Source organism: Myotis daubentonii, chromosome 1 (genome assembly GCF_963259705.1).
Source record: "Myotis daubentonii chromosome 1, mMyoDau2.1, whole genome shotgun sequence".
Taxonomy (NCBI): Eukaryota; Metazoa; Chordata; class Mammalia; order Chiroptera; family Vespertilionidae; genus Myotis; species Myotis daubentonii.
Window position 1 is genome coordinate 89,734,343 of NC_081840.1, and position 22,610 is coordinate 89,756,952.

Genomic DNA, 22,610 nt, shown 5'->3' on the forward strand with positions numbered 1-22,610 from the left:
TCAGCTCCAGATGACTAAGGCTGCTTTGACCAGTCAGTACAGTCTACAATAATGCTTTTTAAAAATATATGTTATTGATTTCAGAGGGAGAGGGAGATAGAAACATTAATGATGAGAGGACCATTGATCGGCTGCCTCCTACATATCCTGTACTGGGGATTGAGCCCACAACCCAGGCATGTGCTCTGACTGGGAATCAAACTGTGACCTCCTGTTTCACAGGCTGATGCTTAACCATTGAGCCACTCCTGCTGGGGCTACAATAATACTCTTTATATATGAAAGACCCTCTAAGTATTGGCTCATTTTTGGTCTGAGAGGAAGGTGATCATCATATTCACTTGAGTTTGACATCATTTGTGGATCAGGAAAGAGATAATATTAATGGTAATGCTTTCTGAGGTGTAAGCCAAAGCCCATGAATTGTATTTATACACTGTTCTGCACCTTATGCCATAAACTTTCCTTTACTCCTTTTCTACCAAGGCAAGACATGCATTTTAGGGATGAAAATATTGAGATTCAGAGCATCTCAACCCAAATTTCACAAGTTATTGATTTCTTGTGAGATCTGCCTCTGTAGAATCATTCTGAATTAGTAGACCAATTGAGCTGATTGGATTTTCAATCACTTTTATACCACAACTGGTAAAAAATAGGCTTAGAGATGGAATGTGTTTAAAAGATGTTAACTACCTGAAAACAAGATGTATTAAAGTTAACCACCTGTGCCCTTGCAAGGTGACCCTGGGGAAGATCTCTCTGGACTTGTTTCTTCCCATGTGAAATACAACGGCTGTACTTTGATTTAGCGCTATGTGCCTGGCACTGTGCTGTGCTTTTTATGTGGATTGATTGTCTTGTGTAAGCTACACAACAGCCCAGTTTATAAATGCGGAAACAAAGGCTCAGAGGTGGGGACCTGTTAACAAACGTTAGTGCAGTCTCATTCCTGAGCCCAGGTCCTTAGGAACTTCTAGTACTATAGGTGAGGTATTTTCCAGCTCTAGAAAATGACAGTTCAGCATATGCCTCTTGGCCAAAATAATTTCCTAAAGTGGAAGGAAGGGTCCTGGAATAATTTAAACCAAGAGGATAAAAGTAAATGACAATGGAGAGCCTTCCAGCTGTAAGCCAAGCAGCTTGCCCCCCACCCCCCAAGCCTATCTCCTATCATCTTGCAATCTTGCAACAGCATCCCCTCCCACACACAGCGGGCCCAGGGCTGCCTGCAAAGCTGGTGCGCGACTGTGAGAAGCTGCTCTCTGAAAGGGTTCCATGGCTGGCTGTGGCGAGTGCTCCCACACATCTCTCCACCTCCACCTGAGGACTGAATGACTCTCAGAATAGGAGTCCCGGGGCAGCCCAAAGAAAACGATCAGGGTAATTCTGTTTGTAGACATCTGTTTAATAAATATACATCTTAGAAATAGCAAAATAATTACCAACAAAATACACTATTTACACCATTTACAGGAGGGTAACACAAACCTTGACAGGTAGCACCACACCGCTGAAAGGTTTAACCCCACACCACTGAAAGGTTTAACAACACACCTCATTGTTACAAGTCACAGGGCACCGCTGGGCTTCATTCAAAAAGGACAATAAATAAAATGCAGTCCTTTCATCAGATTTTGGATAACCTCAAAAAACCCCCGCAATGGTGAGTTTTAAAAGAGGTTTTCTTTGAAATCCAATGATCTTTCTTGTTCCCTTCCAAAGTTCATAAAAATAACAAAATGAGGGCTGACCCACCACAAATGTTTTGGGCCAGGCAGTGTGCAGTGTGGTTATAAGTACACCCTTTTGATTTCTTTTTTTCTTTCTTTTTTTTTTTTTTTTAGAAAAATAAAACTCTGTTTTTGTACAAATATACAAGTCCATGTTCTTTCAGATGCTTTGTGAAGCTCATAACGTCAGGCGCTGGCCTCCAAGCACACAGTCATCGTAGGGCAGCTAAAAACAAGAGGAAATAAGGCATGTTAAACTCCCAGAGCTCTGCCAGGGGTGCTGGGGTAATGGGGAGAGAGCTGCTACTGGAAATAACCTAAGTATTTGTAGATTTCATTCTCTATATCCCAAATATAGATGAATGGGCTGAGGGAGTTTTGTTTTGATGCTCCTCTCCTTAAAAGCAAAGAAGAAAAGACATACTCTTGGGATACTGGCTCTATACCAGTGATGGCGAACCTTTTGAGCTCGGCGTGTCAGCATTTTGAAAAACCCTAATTTAACTCTGGTGCTGTGTCACATATAGACATTTTTTGATATTTGCAACCATAGTAAAACAAAGACTTATATTTTTGATATTTAATTTATAATATTTAAATGCCATTTAACAAAGAAAAATCAACCAAAGAAATGAGTTCACGTGTCACCTCTGACACGCGTGTCATAGGTTCGCCATCACAGCTCTATACACTAAAGTTGGAGAACTTCATTATGTGATACCTTTGGATGAAGAGTATAGCTCTAGGGGCCGGGGAGGGTGGAGGGAGAATGGCCACTCTAATTGGTTTTTTTTTGCAGAGCATAACTGAGACTCACCTCGTCCTCTGTGAACTCCGACTCTGTGTCATAGCTCTCCTCATCCTCACTCTCTGGCAGCATCTGAAGGTTTTCTAGGGTCAGCTGGCCCAGCTGCTGCTGTATCCGGGTGCTTGGGCGGCCCCAGGTGAGCTGGTACGGGGAGTGGCCCTGGTAGGTGACTCTGTTGACGTCAGCCCCACACTTCAGCAGGAGAGACACCAGGTCGGGATTCTGCAGGTCCACCGCAAGATGAAGGGCCGTCCGGCCATTACAGGGCTCCTGGAACCAAAAGGAACGAGATGTTTACAGTTGAGTTTAGAATTTTCGCTTGTGAAAAAGCGCATGAAATCTTAGTGAGGAGGGCCCTGAGCCCATGCACTCCATTGGGAGGCATGACGCACTCACCTGGGCATTGACATCAGCGCCCAAGGACACCAAACGCTCCACGATGCCCAGGTAGCCATGGATGGAGGCTAAGTGCAGACATGTGTGGCCTAGAAGAACAAAAGGAAGAAAATATAAACACTTCGTTTCACCCCTCACATCTCAAGCAGACTCTTTCACCTACTCTTTAAAGGGACAAATTCTTCTCAAGAATCTGGTTTCTGAATGAATTTTATAAGGGCATCCAACAGGCCTTTTGTATACACATTTTCTCAGCCTTTCCCATGCTGAGAGTTTAAGCTCTTGCCTGGAATCCTTAAGTTGGCCCACCTCCCCCTTCTCCTGGTCACCTGCCTTCTGGTGGGCAGGGCAGGCAGACGTACCATTGTAGTTGGTGGCCTGCAGGATGGCCTGGAGGTGCTGGGTCCCACAGCTCTGAGTCAGGACTCCCACACTGGCCAGGCTGCCCTGCTCACAGGCAAGGTGTAGGGGGGTATTTCCTCGAAAGTCTCGCAGCTCAGGATCACAGCCAGCTTCCAGAAGTGCCTGGGCGATTTCTGGCTGGTTGGTGATCACAGCCAAGTGGAGCGGAGTCTACAGACAGAAGAGGGAACAGAGAGGATAAATTATGGATCAACCCCACAGTCTGAGTTCCCTTCAACCCCAGAGATTCCCCAGGTTGTGGGTGCTGCACCCCCCCACCCCAGGTGCAAGGGGCAAGGCAAATACCAGAGGCCCCCCAGTGGTCTCCATAAAGGTCTCACCAAATTAATGGAATTTACTTGAATGTTGGCAGATTGGAATGTAAAAGGTCAGGTCGAATAATGACCATTGACTTGCAGTGGTTCTCAACCTTCCTAATGCCGCGACCCTTTAATACAGTTCCTCATGTTGTGGTGACCCCCAACCATAAAATTATTTTCGTTGCTACTTCCTAACTGTAATTTTGCTACTGTTATGTATCGTCATGTAAATATCTGATATGCAGGATGTATTTTCAGGGGTTGCGACCCACAGGTTGAGAACCGCTGGAAAGGACTAGGCGTGCTGTGCTAGATCCCGGGGTCAGAGAGGCTGGGGCCGGGCAAGAGGCGCACCTGCTGCAGGTTGTTCTGGAAGTTAAGGAAGGCCAGGTCTCCCTTCACTTGGCGGACCACTTCCATCGTCAGCGCCTTCTCTTCATGGATGATGGCCAAGTGCAAGAACCTGAGGGAAGAGGGAAAAACCCCAGGGTGAGTACAATGCGTGGGGCCAGGGAGGCGCGGGCTGCGGGGGATTGCGCAAGGCCGGGGTTTCTGGAGGCCGAGGCCGCGGTGTTTTCCGCGAGGTTATTATGAGCTGAGTGTTCCTGGCAGGCGCCCAGGGACTTTCCGGGCTCCCCCCCCACTCCCCGGAGGGCGCCGACCAGACCGCCCCGCCCTCCGCCCGCCGGAACGCCCTGTACTTCCCCTCCCGGCCGCGCGGCGCCCGCCAGCCGGGCAGAAACGCCCGCCCCCCGCCGGCCGGTACTCCGTGTCCCCGCCGCGCCCCGCCCCCGGCCCCGAGGCCCCGGACGGGGGTGCGGGGTGTGCGCGGCTGCAAGGCCGAGCGGTGGAACCGCGGCCCCGCGCGAACCTCGGCCCCCGGCCCCCACGCGCCCTGCAGGGTCTCGGGTCGCTGCGTGCACCCGGGGTCGCTGCGTGCACCCGGGCTCGCCGCCGCCTCGCGGGCCCCGCGCTCCCTGCAGGCGGCGCCCCCTCCCCCGGCCCCGCGCCGCGGCCCGGGCACTTACGAGTCTCCGTCCTCCGTGAGCTGCTGCTTCCAGGGCTCGGGGCTGCGCGGCGCTTCCTGCGGCTCCAGGCGGATCTCGCGCAGCTCCTTCACCATCTGCTCGTACTCCTCGTCCTTCATGGAGTCCAGGCCGCTGTCGTGGCGGTCGTCCAGCGGCCGCTCCTTCTTGAGCCCGTCCCGGGGGCCCTCCATGGCCCAGTCCTGGGCGCGCTCGGCGGGGTGAAACATGGCTACGGTTCGGGCGCGGCTCCGGGTGCGCTCGGCGCTGGTCGCGCGGTGGCTTCTCGCAGAGTCACAGGCGGGGGGACCGCGGCTCGGATGTTGTGGGCTCGGCAGCGCCGCCGCGGCGCCTTATAAACGCTGGCAGGGGATTTCTTCGGGGCGGGGCCGGGCGCGGGGAATTTCCAAGCCAGTCAGACCTGAAAAGAGAACTGCTTGGTCTCCTGCTAGGGAAAAGCAGTTTAAACCCGGAGCAGGGGTTCAGCAGAGAAACTCCCAGCAGCGATGAGGCACTGGGGTCATGTACAGGGAACTTTTTGATGAAAGCCGAGCGGCTGGAAAGTCCTCCCGACCGGGCCCCCTCCCCCGGTACTTCCCTGCAGCCTGCAACTCGTCCCTCGGCTGCAGACCTGTCCCCGGGGTTTCCCACGATGGATGGGATCTGGGGTCGTCGGCTGTAGAGATCCCAAGGACGCGGACTCGCTGGAGACGGTTCCTCGTTAGGGTTTGCCAACCTGCCGGTCCTTTCCGGCTTTTGACCTTTGGAAAACGCGAGTGGAAACGATGGCCCGGTGTAGGGACTCGTTTCCCCAAACTTCTCTGCGGGGAAGGACGCGCCGGCGGCGGAAGGCTGCCCCGGCGCTCCTGCAGTGCAGCGACGTGCCGCACCCCCCAGCCCCCTCCTCAGGGAGAAGTTGTGAAAGTTTTGGCGTTAAACACCCAAGTGCCTGGCGAAGCCTCAAATCATTTCCTCGGGATTAACAGCCCTGCTGACTGGGGCAGGGGCAAGCACTCAGCTCGTATTCGGGGTGGGGGAGGGGGAGGAATGTTGAATGTAAACATAATTTTTTTGTCAAGTGGGGCCAGGTGTTAATTTTTGTAATGGAGGTTGTAGAAACCTTGCAATAACGAAATGGTTATAGAGGTCGCGTTCTCTGATTGGCACTGTGCTGCTGCAGAGAATGCATCCGGGGCCTACTTCTGGGCGCCCCTCTGGGCGACTTTCCAGAAGCATTTGGAGGAGGCTGAAGAATGGGTTGAGAGTACCTTACCCAAGGTTGCACCTTAAGGATGGCTCAGAAAATAGCTGCTAGGCATACGGCAGGAAGCTAAAGGCAGCTCTAACATTGCCCCCATCCTGCCCCTCATGGCTCCTTGCTATGCAGTCCTGGGGGGTGGGGGTACAGTTGGACATAACCATGCAATGTGGGTAGTCACTCTAGGCTCACCATCCTCTGGTTTCACTTGCAGGAATAGAATTTATGCCCCTCTTTGCACCCCAACCTCCTAGCCAACAATTGGTCCAGGCCAAACAAAGCAACTTCTGTCAGAGTTCTTCAGAATTAGCCCCAGGAGGCCTCTATAGTTTTGTAGAGTTTTCTGGCATTTGTTGCAATCATCTTTAACTTGACTGGCCATGTACTAACCAACCTTTCTCCTCTCCCAATCTCCCCCTTCTCACCTCCAGTATCTGAATGTAGGAAATCTGGGTCAATTGGGGGACTGACAAAACATGAGTGGGGGAAAAGTAAAATCAAGAACTAAAACCTCAGAGTAGTAATGATCGCATGCTAAAATGAAAACTTCCCATTGGATTCATTGTCTCTGCAGGCATATGATATACAAATACACAATTTTCAAGGCAAGGTGCAACAGCGACTATAGATCTTAATTCCAGGCTCTACATCTAGTTAACTGCATAAATATGTATATTTAAAATATGTTTTTATTGCTTTTTAGAGAAGAAGGGAGAGGGAGAGAGAGAATGAGAAAGAAACCTTGTTCATATGCCTCCCAACTAGGGATCAAACCTGCACCTTGGGTATGTACTCTGACAGGAATCAAACCTATGATGTTTTGATGCATGGGACAATGCTCAACTGACTAAATCACACGGGTGGGCCAGGGCTAATTAACTGCATATTAATTGGAAAGATCAGTTAACTTTGCTGTGGTATGCCTGCTTTTATAATAATACTAGAGGTCCGGTGCACAAAATTTGTGCACTGGACGGGGGGGATCCCCTCAGCCCGGCCTGCACCCTCTTGCAGTCCAGGATCCCTCTCACAGTCTGGGATGCCTCACTCCTTACCGCCCGCCTGCTTGCTATTCCTTAGTGCTTGGCTCGCTGCTCCTTAGCGCTGCTGTGGAGGTGGGAGAGGCTCCCGCCACCGCTGCTGCACTTGCCAGCCATGAGCCTGGCTTCTGGCTGAGCAGCGCTCCCCCTGTGGGAGCACACTGACCACCAGGGGGCAGCTCCTGCGTTGAGCGTCTGCCCCCTGGTGGTCAGTGCACATCATAGTGACCAGTCGTTCTGGTGGTTCCGATTAACGGTTGCTTAGGCTTCTATTATATAGAAGATTGGATTTTGCCCTGCCAGTTCGCTCAGTGGTTATAGCATCAGCCCATGCCCAGGTTCGATTCCCATTGAGGGCATGTACCTCAGTTGCAGGCTGGATCCCTAGCTCTGGTTGGGGTGCATGCGGGAGGCAACCAATCGATGTGTCTCTCTCACATCTATGTTTCTCTCCCTCTCTGTCTCTCCCCCTCCCTTCCACTCTCTCTAAAAATCAATGGAAAAATATCCTCCAGTGAGGATTAACACATTTCGTACTGCTCAGGAGTTTTCTCGTGTTTCGCGCGCCATCTGTTAAGAACTGCTCACGAGTGTTCTCATTTTTCACGCCCATGGAAAAAGGAGCGAATCTAGATACTTATGTAAATGTTGTTTGGTCCCTCTTCATAGAGGAAAATGTTTTACGCAGTACCATACGTTAAAAAAGTACTAGGAGCTTTAATTGTTTAATTGTTTTTGTAAATAAAAATGTTATAATTATTGAAAAACAACACCTAAAGTGCATTATGATGATTTAAATGACGTGCAGTTTGCCCAAAAACGTGCGGTCCCTGGCGTATGTCTTAGAGATTTCTATGCGGTACGCAATGTGTTAACCAAAAAATGAAAAGGTTGGATTTAATGCTGTTTAGGTTTTTTTTGTTGGTTTGTTTTTACCAGCTTGAAAGTTGTGTTCCTTGGCCACAAATGCATGTATACCTCTGCTTAAGGGTGACCATGTCTCTTGGAAATTCACAGTGTAAATTTTAGGAAGGACTCCCAGCAGTTTATGTAACACATTGTTCTCAGAACTAATCTTGTAAGATAGGTATTGTCCTTACTTTCCTAAAAAGAAATTGAAATTCAGAAAAATGTACCTACGTGCCCTGTGGCAGTTTACCTAATTTATATCCCAGCATATTAATCATTTGGCCAAAGCAGTATTAACAGTTTTGAAAACACATCTTGAAAATGAGACTGAATATACTATAATTTGGAAAATACTCTAAGTATTTTCTACTCAATTGTTAGATAAAATAGAGGGTGGTAGATTCATGTCTGTAAAAAAAGTACAGAAATGTCAAACTCTAAATGCCACTAATAAAGGATACCATAGAAGAGAACTTTTAGCTGCAGGTTTAAAATTATTATTAAAAAGAAAATCATGCATAAATAAAAAGTATCTCAGGATGAAGTAATTTTGCACCTCCTTTGATAAAGGCTTTATGTTCACACCGGAGGCCTGCAGGACCTGGTGGTCTTGGTTCCTGATTGCTTAGTGTGACACCTAGTGGTAAGAGTGAGGCCCGTCCTTCCCTGATTTCTCATAGCACTTACGGAAATTTCGGGAGGTGCTGAGTCTTGATGACCTGTCCCTATCGTGGGGATTCCCAAGGAGGTACCTTTTGTTTTTCTGTAACCTAGGAGACAGTTTTGAATAATGTGATCCAGCAAGTTTCCTCTCTATCCTATATAGCTCTATAGGGTTTAAATCAACAAACATTACAACGTGGGCAATGAAGAGCATACTTGGAAATCAGAAAACATGAGCAGAAGAAGATGGCAAAACTGATTTTGGTTTAGAAAGACCTTGATGGGCTCTAGGGTGCGTAGAGTTCTCCCCACCTATTGTTAAACGTTTTCACTAATCTTGACCATTTTAAAGATGGTAAGCCTTAGGTAACGCTTTCAATGTCATTTGGCTCTTTATTTTTCTTTTTAATGCAAAAGGCAAAAGAATGAATAAGTTAACCTGGAAGCTGCTTTGTATTTCAGAACGCAGCCTTAGGGAATGGCAGGGTGGCCAGTGGCGCTTCACTGAGGGCGGAGCACGCTGCCCCTCCCCCAGCCGTGGGAAAAGGAGTATCATCAGGGCCTGGTGTGGCTTCATGCACTGTTCCCTGGTGGGAAATGCAAAGTGTGAATCAAACCTACTGCTGAAGTGCCCAGTGCCTGGCAGCATGGAGATTTTTCCTTAATTTCAGCCAACTAGTCCAACATTTGGCTTTTCTTCACATCCTGGGCAGCGTGTCCTGTGTCGGTTGACCTGGCCAATTAAACCAAAATTGTTTTAGCCCCAGGAAATTGAATACAGCCAGGCTGGCAGAGAGAGGAACCATGAGAGAGTCCTGAAGACCAAGAGAGGCAGGCCCACTGCTGACGGACAGCCCTGCTGTGAAATTCTGGATTTATATTCTGCTTCCAACCCCAGGCTCAATCTTCTTTCCTCCTATTGTGTTTAGCAACCACTTCCATCCATCGCCCTCAGAACCTGGAGCTCCCAAGCTCTGGATTTCCCCACAGAGAGACAGCTGTCAGGACCCCTCATTCTCAGTGACCTGAAAATAAGGCTGTCAGAGCTTTTATGTATTTCTTTTGCTCTACATTCTGCAATTTATTATTATTTTTTGTTAGTCCTCACATGAGGATATTTTGTTTTCATTGATTTTCAGATAGAGTGGAAAGGAGAGAGAGAGACAGAGAGTGAGACATAGATATGAGAGAGGCACATCGATTGGTTACCTCCTGGGTGGGGATTGAGCCTGCCACCGAGTTATGTGCCCTTGACAGAAATCGAACCCGAGACCCTTCAGTCCATAGACTGACGCTCTAACCACTGAGCAACTGGCTAGGTCTATACCTTCTGCAATTTAATAAGGATCAAAACTTTAAAGAGTATCAAATCAGCCCTGGCTGGTTTGGCTCAGTGGATGGAGTGTCGGCCTTTGGACTGAAGGGTCCCGGGTTCGATTCCAGTTGAGGGCACATGCTGGGGTTGCGGTCCCTAGTGGGGGGTGTGCAGGAGGCAGCTGATCAATGATTCTCATCGTTGATATTTCTATCTCTCTCTCCCTCTCCATTCCCCTCTGAAGTCTATAAAAAATAGTATCAAATCAAACTCCAGTACCTACCACAGGGGCCAGGCAGTTTTCACAGATGAATGAGGCTAGCCCTGTGAGTCGCCGGGTTGGGGGGGAGGGGGAAGGAAGAGGGGCATGATGGCATCTCGAGCGGTCCAGGTCTGAGAGAGCATGTCTTTCACACTCAGCTCAGACAATTTTTGCCAAACAGCTCTTTGAGTTCAGTACTGATTGATATTCCATTTATAAAGGGAAAAATTAGAAAATGGATGTTGATGTAAACAGTTTCAAATTTTAAAATATCGTGAAAATGAAATAAAATGCATTTCTGCATCTTTTGGCTGCATTGAGTCCATAGGCTGTGAGTTTGCATCCTGCTTTTCAGCCAAGGTATGAGGTGTTTTGTGTGTGTGTGTGTGTTTGTGTGTGTGTGTTTTTAAATACAGCATCCTTTTACTAATTTTTTAAAATGTATTTTTGTTGATTTCATAGAGGAAGGGAGAGGGAAAACATCAATGATGAGAGAGAATCACTGATTGGCTGCCTCCTGCACACCCTCTATGGGGGATCAAACCCGAAACCCCTGGCATGTGCCCTTGAACAGAATCGAACCTTAGACTCTTTAGTCCACAGGCGACACTCTATCCATTGAGCAAAACCAGCTAGGGCCAAGGTATGAGGTTTTTATGGTGCCTTGGGGGCAGGCACCTGCCTTCAGCTCCATCGGTGTCATGGGGTCTCTGCCCCTCTGTAACCGGAGGCTGGGGATGGAGTGTGTCTGCTGCTGGAAGGCAGAGTTGGAATCAGAGACTAAGCTCTGAACAATTAAAAAAAAATGTTTTTCAGAGAGGAAGGGACAGAGAGAGAGAAAATCAATGATGAGAGAGAATCCATGGGCTGCCTCCTGCACACTGGGGGTAGAGCCCGCAGCCCAGGCATGTGCTCTGACAGGAATTGAACCCGGGACCCTTCAGTCCGCAGGTCAATGCTCTATCCATTGCACCACACCGGCCAGGGCAAGCCCTGAACAATTTTTATCCCTTCCTGAAAGAACTGCTAAACATTGCTTGGTAAAATAAGTATAACAGGTTCAACAAAGTTTTGTTTTTTCCCCACAAAGACTGTTGGGGTTTTTTAATTTGTTTTGCTTTTTAAAAAACTCAAATTCTTTCAGACAAGTATAAAAGAATAAAATCTGTCTCAGGCTGGTAGTTAAAAAATCAACCCTCAGCCCTAGCCAGTTTGGCTCAGTGGATAGTGTTGGCCTGGTCACTGAAGGGTCCCAGGTTCAATTCCAGTCAAGGGCACATACCCGGTTGTGGGCTTTCTCTCCCTCTTCCTTCCTCTCTGATATCAATAAAAATATATTTTAAAGAAAGTTTAGTCTTGAAAACAAAATTTAAAAAAAAAAACCACAATAAAAAAAACACCAAACAACAAAAACCAACCCTCAGATTTACTTCAGTAAATATGTCTTTGAGGTGTTCCTGCTCTGCTGGTGCCTCAGCCATGTGCCCCGTCTTACCTGTTGGGTAACCTCCTGCCAGGGAGGGAGGAGGCCTGCACGTGTCAGTCCCCGGCCAAAATTCCTGACTCTCCCTTTTCACTGTTTGTTGGCAGTAACCAGGTAATACCTGCACGTGGTTCATGTTCTGCTGTGTTGGGGAGGAGTACTTGGATGAGGAAGGAGTGGAGGCACATTGCTTCCTCTTCATGTTAGTCTATGTGCTCTTTTGTCTTGGGCGTGAATTCATCCTGAGCTTAGTCAGGGAACCGGGTGACTTAGCACTAGAGCAGTTCTACACAAAAGCCTGGTATCCTGCTGGATATGGTACATAAATGAGAGGAGGTCCTTGCTCTTAGGCACCAGCATCAGAGGCAAAATCTACCACCAGAAACTATATGGGGATGTGGACATTTTTTTTTCTCTATGGTCTAAGGTCTGGGGAATGGTTTAGGACAAAGGTAAACAGAATCATAGCTATTAGGATAAAAATTAATACCCAGAAATTGGTGGCATTTTTATACACTAATAATGAACTATCAGAAAGGGAAACTAAGAAAATAATCCCATTTACTATTGCAACAACAACAAAAAAGGGTACCTAGGAATAAACTTAACCAAGGAGGTAAAAGACCTGTACTCGGAAAGCTATAGGACATTGAAGAAAGAAATAGAGGATGTACGAATAAGTGGAAGCATATTCCGTGAAGAATTAACATCATTAAAGTGTCCAGCCCTACCCGGTTTGGCTCAGTGAATAGAGCGTTGGCCTGCGGACTGAAGGGTCCCAGGTTCGATTCCGGTCAGGGGCACATGCCTAAGTTGTGAGCTCGATCAATGGTTCTCTCTCATCATTGAGGTTTCTACCACTCTCTCCCTTTTTCTTCCTCTCTGAAATCATCAAAGAACATGAAATAAATGTTTTTTAAAAAAGTGTTTATACTACCCAAAGCAATCTATAGATTCAACATAATTCCTATTAAAATTCCAATGGCATATTTTACAGATCTAGAACACATATTCCAAAAATTTATATGGAACAACAACAACAAAAATACCCCAAATAGTCTCAGCAATTTGAGAAAGAAGAACAAAATTGGAGGAATAACAATACCAGATATCCAGCTATACTACAAAGCCACTATAATCAAAACAGCCTGGATACTGGCATAAGAACAGGTATATAGATCAATGGAACAAAACAGAGAACCCAGAAATCAAGACTTTATGATCAATTAATATTTGACAAAGGAGACAAGTGAGTACAATAGAGTAAAAACAGTCTCTTCAATAAATGGTGTTGGGAAAATTGGAGAGGTACATGCAAAAAAATGAAACTAGACCACCAACTTAACACCACATACAAGAATAAACTCAAAATGGATAAAAGTCTTCAATGTAAGTCATGAAACCATAAAATCCAAGATGAAAACATAGGCAGTAAAATCTCAAACATCTTGTGTAGCAATATTTTTGCCAACATATCTTCTAGGGCAGTGGTCGGCAAACTGCGGCTCGTGAGCCACATGCGGCTCTTTGGCCCCTTGAGTGTGGCTCTTCCACAAAATACCGACTTCTGCGCATGGGCCACGAAGTTTCAATCACACTGTACATGCGCGCCCGCATGTGGTATTTTTTGGAAGAGCCACACTCAAGGGGCCAAAGAGCCGCATGTGGCTTGCGAGCCGCAGTTTGCTGACCACTGTTCTAGGGCAAGGGAAACAAAATAAAAAATAAACAGATGGTACTAATCAAACTAAAAGCTTCTGCACAGCAAAAGAAACCATCCACAAAATGAAAAGGGAATCTACTGTATGGGAGAACATATTTGCCAATTATATATAAAGAGCTTACACAATTCAACACCAGTAAGACAAATAACCCAATCAAAAAATGGGCAAAGGACCTGAATAAACACTTCTTCAAAGAGGTCATAAGGAAGGCCAAGAGACATGAGAAATGCTCAATGTAACTAATCACCCGAGATGCAAATTAAAATGACCTCACAGCTGCCAGAATGGGTGCCATCAACAAATCAACAAGTGCTGGTGAGGATGTGGAGAAAACAGAACCTTCGTGTACTGTTGGTGGGAATGCAGACTGGTGCAGCCACTGTGGAAAACAGTATGGAGTTTCCTCAAAAAATAAAAAATGGGCCCTACCTAGTTTGGCTCAGTGGATAGGATGTCGGCATACAGATTGAAGGGTACCGGGTTCGATTCCAGTCAAGGGCACCTGCCAGGGTTGTGGGCTCGATCCCCAGCAGGGGGGGTGCAGGAAGCAGCTGATCAATGATTCTCTCTCATCATTGATGTTTCTATCTCTCTCCCTCTCCCTTCCTCTCTGAAATCAATAAAAATATATTTAAAAAAGGCAAACACTCTACCTTTTAAAAAAATAAAAATGGAACTGCCATTTGACCCAGTGATCCCACTTCTGGGAATATATCCTAAGAATCCTGAAATACCAATTTGAAAGAATATATGAATTCCTATGTTTATAGCAGCATTATCTACAATAGACAAGATCTGGAAAAAGCCCAAGTGCCCATCAGTAGTGAGTGGGAAAAAAGGTGTGGTACATTTATATAATGGAATACTATGCAGCTATGAAAAAGAAGGACCTCTTACCCTTTTCAACAGCATGGATGAACCTGGGGATTATTATGCTGAGTGGAATAAGCCAGTCAGAGGAAGACAAACACCAGATAATCTCACTAATATGTGGAATGTAATGAGCAAAATAAACGGACGAACAAAATAGAACCAGAGGGACAGACTGACAAATGTCAGCGCGGAGGGGATGGGGTGGACGACAGATAAGAAAGTGAAGAGATTGGCCAAAGAGTATATATGCACAGTCCATGGGCACAGACAACAGTGTGGTGAAGGCCTAGGGAGGGAGGAGCTGGGTGCTGGGTGGAGGTGGGCAAAGGTGGGGGGACATGGGGTACATCTGTAATAGTGTCAACAATAAAACAAAAAGGAAAAGAATCATAGTTGCTAAAAGGTTTGCTTCAGATTACAAATAGAGTAAAGATTTCGGAACCTCGATCCACAGCCCTTTCTTGTAATTACTAAGATAATAAGTTTCCTAAAATTCCTTTTAGAGCCTCTGTTCTCTGGAGCCAAAGATTACTAGGATGAATATTAAAAATTGAGATGTCTTGAAGGCCTCTCTCTGAGGCTATTAATGGGGATGCCTATAAAAATATTCCTGAAAGTTATTCTTAGACTTTAAAAAAATATTTTTTATTGATTTTTTAAAGAGAGAAAGGAAGAAGGATAGAGAGAGAGAGACATTGATGAGAGGTCAATCAGCTGCCTCCTGCACTCCTCCTACTGGGGACCGAACCAGCAACCAAGGCACATGTCCTTAACTGGAATCGAACCCGGGACCTTTCAGTCCACGGGCCGACGCTTTATCCACTTAGCCAAACCGGTGAGGGTCTTAGGCCAATTTTTAAATGCTGAAGCAAATGAGAGAGGGTACGAAGGGTCACACACAGAAGCTATGAGCAGAGAGAAAGGGGGAAATTGGCCTGGAACATTTTTCCTCTGTTACCAGGTCTCAGTCGTCACAGTCCAGTCCCATGACTGTGACATACTCCCTCTGGATAAGTCATTCAACTTGGCTCAGGATTGCTCATCATTTCCTACATCCTAGGTCTGTTTAAAGGCTACAGTTTAGGGGTAATTTTACCGAGAACACTGATCTTTTCAGAAAGTGAGGTAGATTAATGCATCACCAAACATTTAAATGATAATATTTGAAAACGGGGCCAATGTAGAAGAGAAGTTACAGAGTGGGAGAAAGGGTGTGGGCGTGTCCCCTACATTCACGGATGGAAATTCAAGGGGCTAGGGAGAATGTGGGGGGGGAGATAGGAAGGATACAGGTCTTTGTAAATGATCTGTATGAACATGATGATGGGGAGAGAGCAGGGAAGCACGGGGACAGTCTAGTTACAATGTTGGCTCTGCTGCCTCGAAGGGCTCAAATCCACCTCCAGGAGCCACGGCATCAGGGCAGGGGGGAGAGGGAAGATGAAGTTTCGAAGGAAAAAGAGGAGGCTACACTCGGGGCAGCGGCCTGGACTAAGGGGAGTTGGGTAAGGAGCAACAGTGGAATTTTTCCTTCACAAATGGCAGAGTAGGACACCAAGATGAACAGAAAAGGGATGGTACTGCCTGCAGCGACATCTTCAGGCCACCTGTGGAATAACTGTCCTGCAGCGACATCTTCAGGCCACCTGTGGAATAACTGTCCTTTGGAGAAACATTTTAATAAGGAGGGGATCTCAGGAAAGTTGGGTTGAGGGTGTTCATTGAGACTGGATATTTAGATGTGACTATTGTACGTCATTTGTCACAGTCCCAGAGGAAATCTGTGAGTGTCTCCTCTTCTGAAACCCCCATGTCCGACCCGTTCAGCTCCTTCTGTTCTTGAAATGACTCCAGCCCGTTCCCTTTCCGTGTTCACCTGATTTACCTCTCAATGTGCTATTCACACATTTATCAAATACTTACCAGGCCCGGCACTTGATATGCTTTAGCCCCGTTAGTCTTCACAACCATCCAGTTAGGTAGGCAGCGTTATTTCTGTTTTGAAGAAATGTGAGACTCAGAAAAGTTAAGTCACTCATTCGGAAGCCAGCAGTCAAACCCATCGCCCGTGCTGCCCTCCCATTGTTCCTCTTTGTATTCTACAATGTCGCTTGACTGTTCCTATTTTTAAAAATTTCAAAGGTATTATTTCCAAACAGTCAGATGTCTTCAGACGATTTGTTAAACACCCCATTACCCACCCGCACCACCACTGACTTGACAAGGTACTATCTTCCTCATATTCCGAATTTCTGCTTGCATTTGGATCTGTTTCTGGATTTCTCTGTCCTGTCTCCTGATCTGTCTACCTCGGGGTCATACCTTGAACTTGAATTGCTGACGCTTTATATGACAGTTTAATATCTGCAAGAAATTTCTCGCGTAGTGCTCAACTTTTCCTGCCTAGTGTCCCATGCCTGTTCTTTCAAATAAACCATCCTTTCAAGTTCAGAAACATTCCATCGCAACGTGATTGGAATTATTTTAAATATGTACTTTCATTTTGGAGGAACATATAAACATATTTCAGTGTTCTGGGTTTTTGTTTAAGAATCTGCAATCTGTCCATTTTTCTTCTCTATCGAACAGTATCGTTTCCTCCACGTGGGACCTGCATGTTCTGGTTATTCCTGCATCCTTGCTGCTGTAAATGGGGTCCTTTTCCATTATATTTTATAGCTGGATATTATGTGTATATTAAAAAAGCTTTCAAGTTTGGCATAAGTTTAAAAAAAAATTCAAAGGTATTGACACAAATTATATGTGGTATTATCGATAGTTTACAAATTAATTAGTATTTTTAAACTTACATTTATTGTTGAAAGTATTACAGACATCTCCCTTTTCCCCTTTGGACCCCTTCACCCCACACCTACATAACATTTGCACAGGGTTAAAAATAGTTTAAAAATTCAAGTAGTTTATTATAAAAGGGTTGCAATTACATCTCCTTTCACTACTGTTTCTAACACATTTTCATCATGGCATTTTTTTTTCCATCATGGCATTTTTTTTCCCCCATCATGGCATTTTTTTTTCCATCATGGCATTTTTTTTTCCATCATGGCATTTTCTGTAACAGAACTTCAGTGACCTGCTATGGCCTGCAGGGCACTCTGAATTGCTCTGGCAGCAGTTAAAGCCTCCAGAGTCAGACCCCACCCACCTCGGCCACTCCGAGCCCGCACTTCTCCCCAGCAGCACTGCTCCAGCTGCCCTGGCCTTCACTGGGATAGGCCTCTGCTCTCCCTCCCTGTCCACTTCCTTGTCAGCACCCCCCAGCCTGCTTTCCAGGAGTCCATCCCGTCCCTGTCTTCCTGTCCCTAGCGTGCTCTGCCCTCGTCTGAATCCTTCTAATTCTATAGTCTGACTGGCACATTGGGCCTGTGGCCACATGTTGCATTGTATTGCTTAGTTATGGCTCATGTCCCTTTTTGACTCTAGTTAGACACATAAGGATGTGGGCTGGGCTGGGCATTGCTTGATGGGAGGAGAACACTAATTTCTTCCTGTCTCCCTTGTTCAGTCCACTGGTTAAGGCATGAGTAACCCCTTTTTTTTCAGACCTATCAGTTGTTCTTTGACTTTTCTGTTCATACCTCATTCTTTTTTTAAAAAAATAGATTTTATTGATTTTTTTACAGAGAGGAAGAGAGAGGGATAGAGAGTTAGAAACATCGATGAGAGAGAAACATCGATCAGCTGCCTCCTGCACACTCCCTACTGGGGATGTACCTGCAACCAAGGTACATGCCCTTGACCGGAATCGAACCTGGGACCTTTCAGTCTGCAGGCCGACGCTCTATCCATTGAGCCAAACCGGTTAGGGCAATACCTCATTCTTTATCCAATCAACTTTTCTTCTCTATCTGGAAATTATCTCAAGAGCTCATGTGGTCCAGCTTCTGACTGGGGGATAGTTAGGTGTTACTATCCCCATTTTACAAAGGAAGGGAGCATTGTGTGATACAGGCTGTTAGGAGGGCAGGAGGGCAAAGTGGAGTCACCATGGGCCTCAGCCCCCTGGGAGGGGAACACTATTTAGAGGTTTGAAGCCCTAACGGGTTTGGCTCAGTGGATAGAGCGTCGGCCTGCGGACTGAAGAGTCCCGGGTTCGATTCCAGTCAGGGGCATGTGCCTTGGTTGTGGGCACATCCCCAGTGGGAGGTGTGCAGGAGGCAGCTGATCGATGTTTCTCTCTCATTGATGTGTTAGCTCTCTATCCTTCTCCCTTCCTCTCTGTAAAAAATCAATAATATATATTTTAAAAAAAAAAGACATGAAAAGAAAAAAAGAGGCGTGAAGAGATTATAGATGGGCCTATAGTTAGCGCTCTTTTTTTCTTTCCTCTTCTGCTGCCCACAGGAGCTGGTAGGGTGGGACCCAGGAGAAAGAAGATTCTGCCTTCTCAAAACCTTCAGTCTGGAGATGAATGAGGCCCTGGAGGCTTGCTTATGGCTTAGTGCAGCTCCCCGGGACAAGAAACCAAAAAGGAAACGAGGGCAGAAGCTCTATTTAGAGACATTAGACGATCGCCTAGAGTATGCCCTGTGCCGAAAATCCATTGGGGACATAGAATGAGGATAAGGAGGCTGAATCAGTCTGGTGGATGCAGAGATTGCCCAGCAGGCCATTGCATCATGGGAACTCCCACCACTGTACTGCGAGGCCGAAGCCCATGGACACCCGCCGGCTGGACCCAGCCGAGGTGCAGCCGCGAAAGCCAGCTGCCGCCCTTCCAGGTGAGCTTTGGTCTTTCAGAAGCAGAAACATTTCCAACCCAAAATGTCGCCCCCTCCAGAGCCTGACCTGATTTAACAGAGCACGCACACACGAACGCAGTCAGCATTCAAAATGGGAAGCCATCGGTCGGCAGGAATACGGCGTGGTTTGCAGTCTATCTGACTCAGGCAACATCTAAAGTAATTCATTGCCCAGATAAGTTTCTCTCAAAGAGGAAATCCTGGGAAGGAGTGTAGCGTATCCAGGGCAGGCCCCGCACCTGGGGCTTTGGTCACAGAGAACTTCATGAAAATAGCATTACGTTCTGAACAGGCATTGCATTGTTTTCTGGAAGTAGCACAGGGAGCTACTCGGCTCATTAGACGTCGGGGCGTCTCGGCAGCTCTCCACTGTTGAAGTCCTTACCTTCTCACTTCGAGTCCTTTTGTTCTCCCCTCCGGTCTAGCAGTTCGGCGGGCAGCCTGGGTGACTCACGCTGGCCACAGCAAGATTGAAAATGAACGTGGAGGTACATGGGAGGGTTGCTGTCTGTAGGGTGTTGAACTGAAGCTAAAAATAGTTGGGGGTTCCTGGGGCAGCCTCTTTTGCGGCCACACGCACTGAAAAAAGGAAACGCATTGGGGAGATCTCACCGCAGAAAAGGAGAAAAGCCCCCACCTCTGTCACCCCTTTTGCCCCAGAGAAAGAGCTCAAGGTGACAGAGAATTTGGTGTTTTCAAAATGTCACGACTCCCACAGACAGGCTCTCACTCCTTCCCACCCCCAGGCCTCTGATCAGAGGCTTTCCCTCTGGTTGAATCGACCTTCTTAGTTTCTGCTCGAGGATTAAGCACAGATGACTGTCCCTAACTGCCTGTGTTAGGGGCGGGAGGGAGAAATAGAATAGTGGGAACTAGCCATAGTTATAATAAGAAATATTAATCATGCTGTGTTAACTGTGTTCTGATTAAAGAAAGCACATTATTTTTATTTATTTTTGTTTTGTTAATCCTCCCCCAAGGATATTTTTCCATTGATTTTTAGGGGGAGTAGAAGAGAGAGGGAAAGAGAAACATTGATGTGAGAGAAACACATCGATTGGTTACCTCCTGCATGAGCCCGACCAGACCAGGGCCGGGGCCAGGGAGGAGCCTGTAACCAAGGTACATGCCCTTAACTGGAATCGAACCCGGGATCCTTGGCCTGCAGGCCAACGCTCTATCCACTGAGCCAAACCAGCTAGAGTGAAAGCACATTCTTTAAAATATATACATATATATATATATATATATATATATATATATATATATATATATATTATTGATTTCAGATAGGAAGAAAGACAGCGAGAGAAATAGAAACATCAATGATGAGATCAAATCATTGATCAGCTGCCTCCTGCACTCCCTTCACTGGGGATGGAGCCCACAACCTGGGCATGTGCCCTGACCGGGAATCGAACCTCAAACTCCTGGTTCACAGTACCAACCACTGAGGCACACCAGCTGGGCAAGAAGGCACATTCTGACATGGCCGAGAGTTGTACACCCCAGGACCTGGGAGTTAACTCAAAATACAGTCCATTTTCCTTATCTAAGAGCTGCCTATCGTCATGGAAAGATTAACAACCTTGCTGCTGAAACAGTGGAGTCCTGCCCTTTGCAACCCCCAGCCTCATTGCCTGTAATCTGTAACCATTATACCCATTCTTATTCTTTTTGCCTACTTCCCCTGTAATCTTTGTCTTTCTATCAATATAATCAACTGGTTTATGAGGGTTGGGGGGATTAGAGCAGATTTTTGTGGATGACCTGCTGCTCTCTCATGCTGCTGGCAATATTGGAAAATAAAAAATGCTTATGTAATCCCAACCAGTTTGGCTCAGTGCCGGGGTCCAACCCCAGCGGGTCCAGGGGTCCCCAAAGGCGTGGACGGAGTCGGCGAAGAAGGAATGACACGGAGACAGCGTTCAGTTGATCAGCAGCCTAGCCAGGATCTCCAGCCAAGTTCTGGTCTGGATCTCCAGAGAGGTTCTGCCCAGGTTCTCCAGTCAGGTTCAGTCACCAGGTTCTAGTCAGGCTCTCCTGCCAATCTCCGCAGTCAGGTTCAGTCCAGGATCCCCTGCCATGCTCTCTCGCCAGGCTTTGCCTCCAAGCTCCTAGGCCAGTCCCTGTCCAGGATCCTCCGGCATGCTCTCGCCAGCGAAGTTCTTCTGTCTCTAGAGAACGTTCTGTGTAGGTTCTGTGCCTAGGCTCTGTCTCTCTTGGTCCTGTCTTCCAAGCCCTGTCTCTGAAGTTCTGTCTTATAAGTTCTGTGTCTTTCTGTCTTGTTACAACTGTATTTATACCAGTTGATTCAATCCTATCAATCTCTATTACAAAGGTTAGGGCGTTTCTTATCTCCATTCCAGGGAGAAAAGATTATGTAGTTTAAGCATGATTGTTCATAGTTTTAAAGGGATTAATTACCCGCCTGGCACTTAGTTGAGGGGTTTTATTCCCTCCCTAACTTCAGGGGAAAATCCCTACCTGGGGATTCAACCTTTCTAGGAGAGGTGACCTTGGTTAAAACACAGCGCCAAGAAGGTGAGAAAACATATAAAGAACAGTATGCCATATATGCCAGGTCCCTTGAAACAGCAAGCATGGACCGGCTCCCGGCAGCTCAGTGGATAGGGCATCTGCCTTCAGACTGAAATGTCCCAGGTTCGATTCTGGTCAAGGGCATGTACCTTGGTTGCGGGCACATCCCCGGTGGGGAGTGTGCAGGAGGCAGCTGATCGATGTTTCTCATCGATGTTCCTAACTTTCTATCCCTCTCCCTTCCTCTCTGTAAAAAATCAATAAAATATATAAAACGCTCATGTATGACTCAACCCTGGCTCTACTTACTTGGCTCAAGTAGTGACAGGCAGCCTAGACCCATTCATTGTCTGGTTTCACCTGTTCCTATGTTCAGTTAAAGGACTTCTTAAGATAAAGAAAATGTGCCCTGGCTGGTGTTGCAAAGTGATTAGAATGTCAGCCCATGCACCAAGGGTTGTGGATTCCATTACCGGTCAAGGGCATATACCTGGGTTGCAGGTTTGATTCCCCGCCCTGGTCGGGGTGTGTGCAGGAGGCAACCAATAGCTGTCTCTCTCTCTCTCTCTCTCTCTCTCTCTCTCTCTCTCTCTCTCTCTCAAAATCAATGGGAAAAATATCCTTGGCTTCCTGGCCGCTGTGGCTCAGTGGTTGAGTCGACCTATGAACCAGGAGGTCACGGTTCAATTCCCAGTCAGGGCACATGCCCGGGTTGCATCTCAATCCCCAATGTGGGATATGCAGGAGGCAGCCAATCAATGATTCTCTCTCATCATTGATGTTTTTCTCTCTCCCTCTCCCTTCCTCTCTGAAATCAATACAAATATATATTTTTTTTTTTAAAAAGAAAAAATATCCTTGGGCAAGGATTAACAATAACAACACAAAGATAAAGTAAATGTGAAATATTGATACATGTGGCTAATATGAGAAAACATCCCCAAAGGAAAAAAGTATGATCTATGAAAAAAAACACGTCAATTTGTCAAGCATTTGCTTTGTGCCAGGCACTGTGCTGGGGTCTGGAGGTACAAAGAAAATAAAATAGGGCTCCTGTTCTCAAGGAGCTTGTAGACAGGTGGGAAGATAATCAGG

The 22,610-nt window shown here is 46.6% G+C and overlaps 1 protein-coding gene and 1 long non-coding RNA gene across 2 annotated transcripts in view; one reads left to right on the forward strand and one right to left on the reverse strand.

Moving 5' to 3' along the window:
* Positions 1-22,610, forward strand: part of LOC132241774 (uncharacterized) — a 108,634-nt gene that overhangs the window by 31,458 nt on the left and 54,566 nt on the right. The gene's annotated exons all lie outside the window — the stretch shown is intronic.
* NFKBIA (NFKB inhibitor alpha) lies at positions 1,808-5,030 on the reverse strand. Its single transcript, XM_059710655.1, has 6 exons — positions 4,688-5,030; positions 4,014-4,122; positions 3,300-3,510; positions 2,938-3,026; positions 2,551-2,811; positions 1,808-1,959 (listed from the first exon to the last, which is right to left on the reverse strand). The coding sequence occupies exons 1-6, from the start codon at positions 4,912-4,914 to the stop codon at positions 1,912-1,914; spliced, it is 945 nt and encodes a 314-aa protein (XP_059566638.1). The 5' UTR covers positions 4,915-5,030; the 3' UTR covers positions 1,808-1,911.

What these genes read in the sequence shown, in the direction of transcription:
- NFKBIA (XM_059710655.1), bottom strand. Translation starts at nt 4,914, where the DNA reads ATGTTTCACCCCGCCGAGCGCGCCCAGGACTGGGCCATGGAGGGCCCC. An exon ending in CTCACGGAGGACGGAGACTC is followed by an intron (nt 4,123 to 4,687) that starts GTAAGTGCCCGG and finishes CTCTTCCCTCAG; the next exon opens with GTTCTTGCACTTGGCCATCA. An exon ending in GCAGGCCACCAACTACAATG is followed by an intron (nt 3,027 to 3,299) that starts GTACGTCTGCCT and finishes TTGTTCTTCTAG; the next exon opens with GCCACACATGTCTGCACTTA.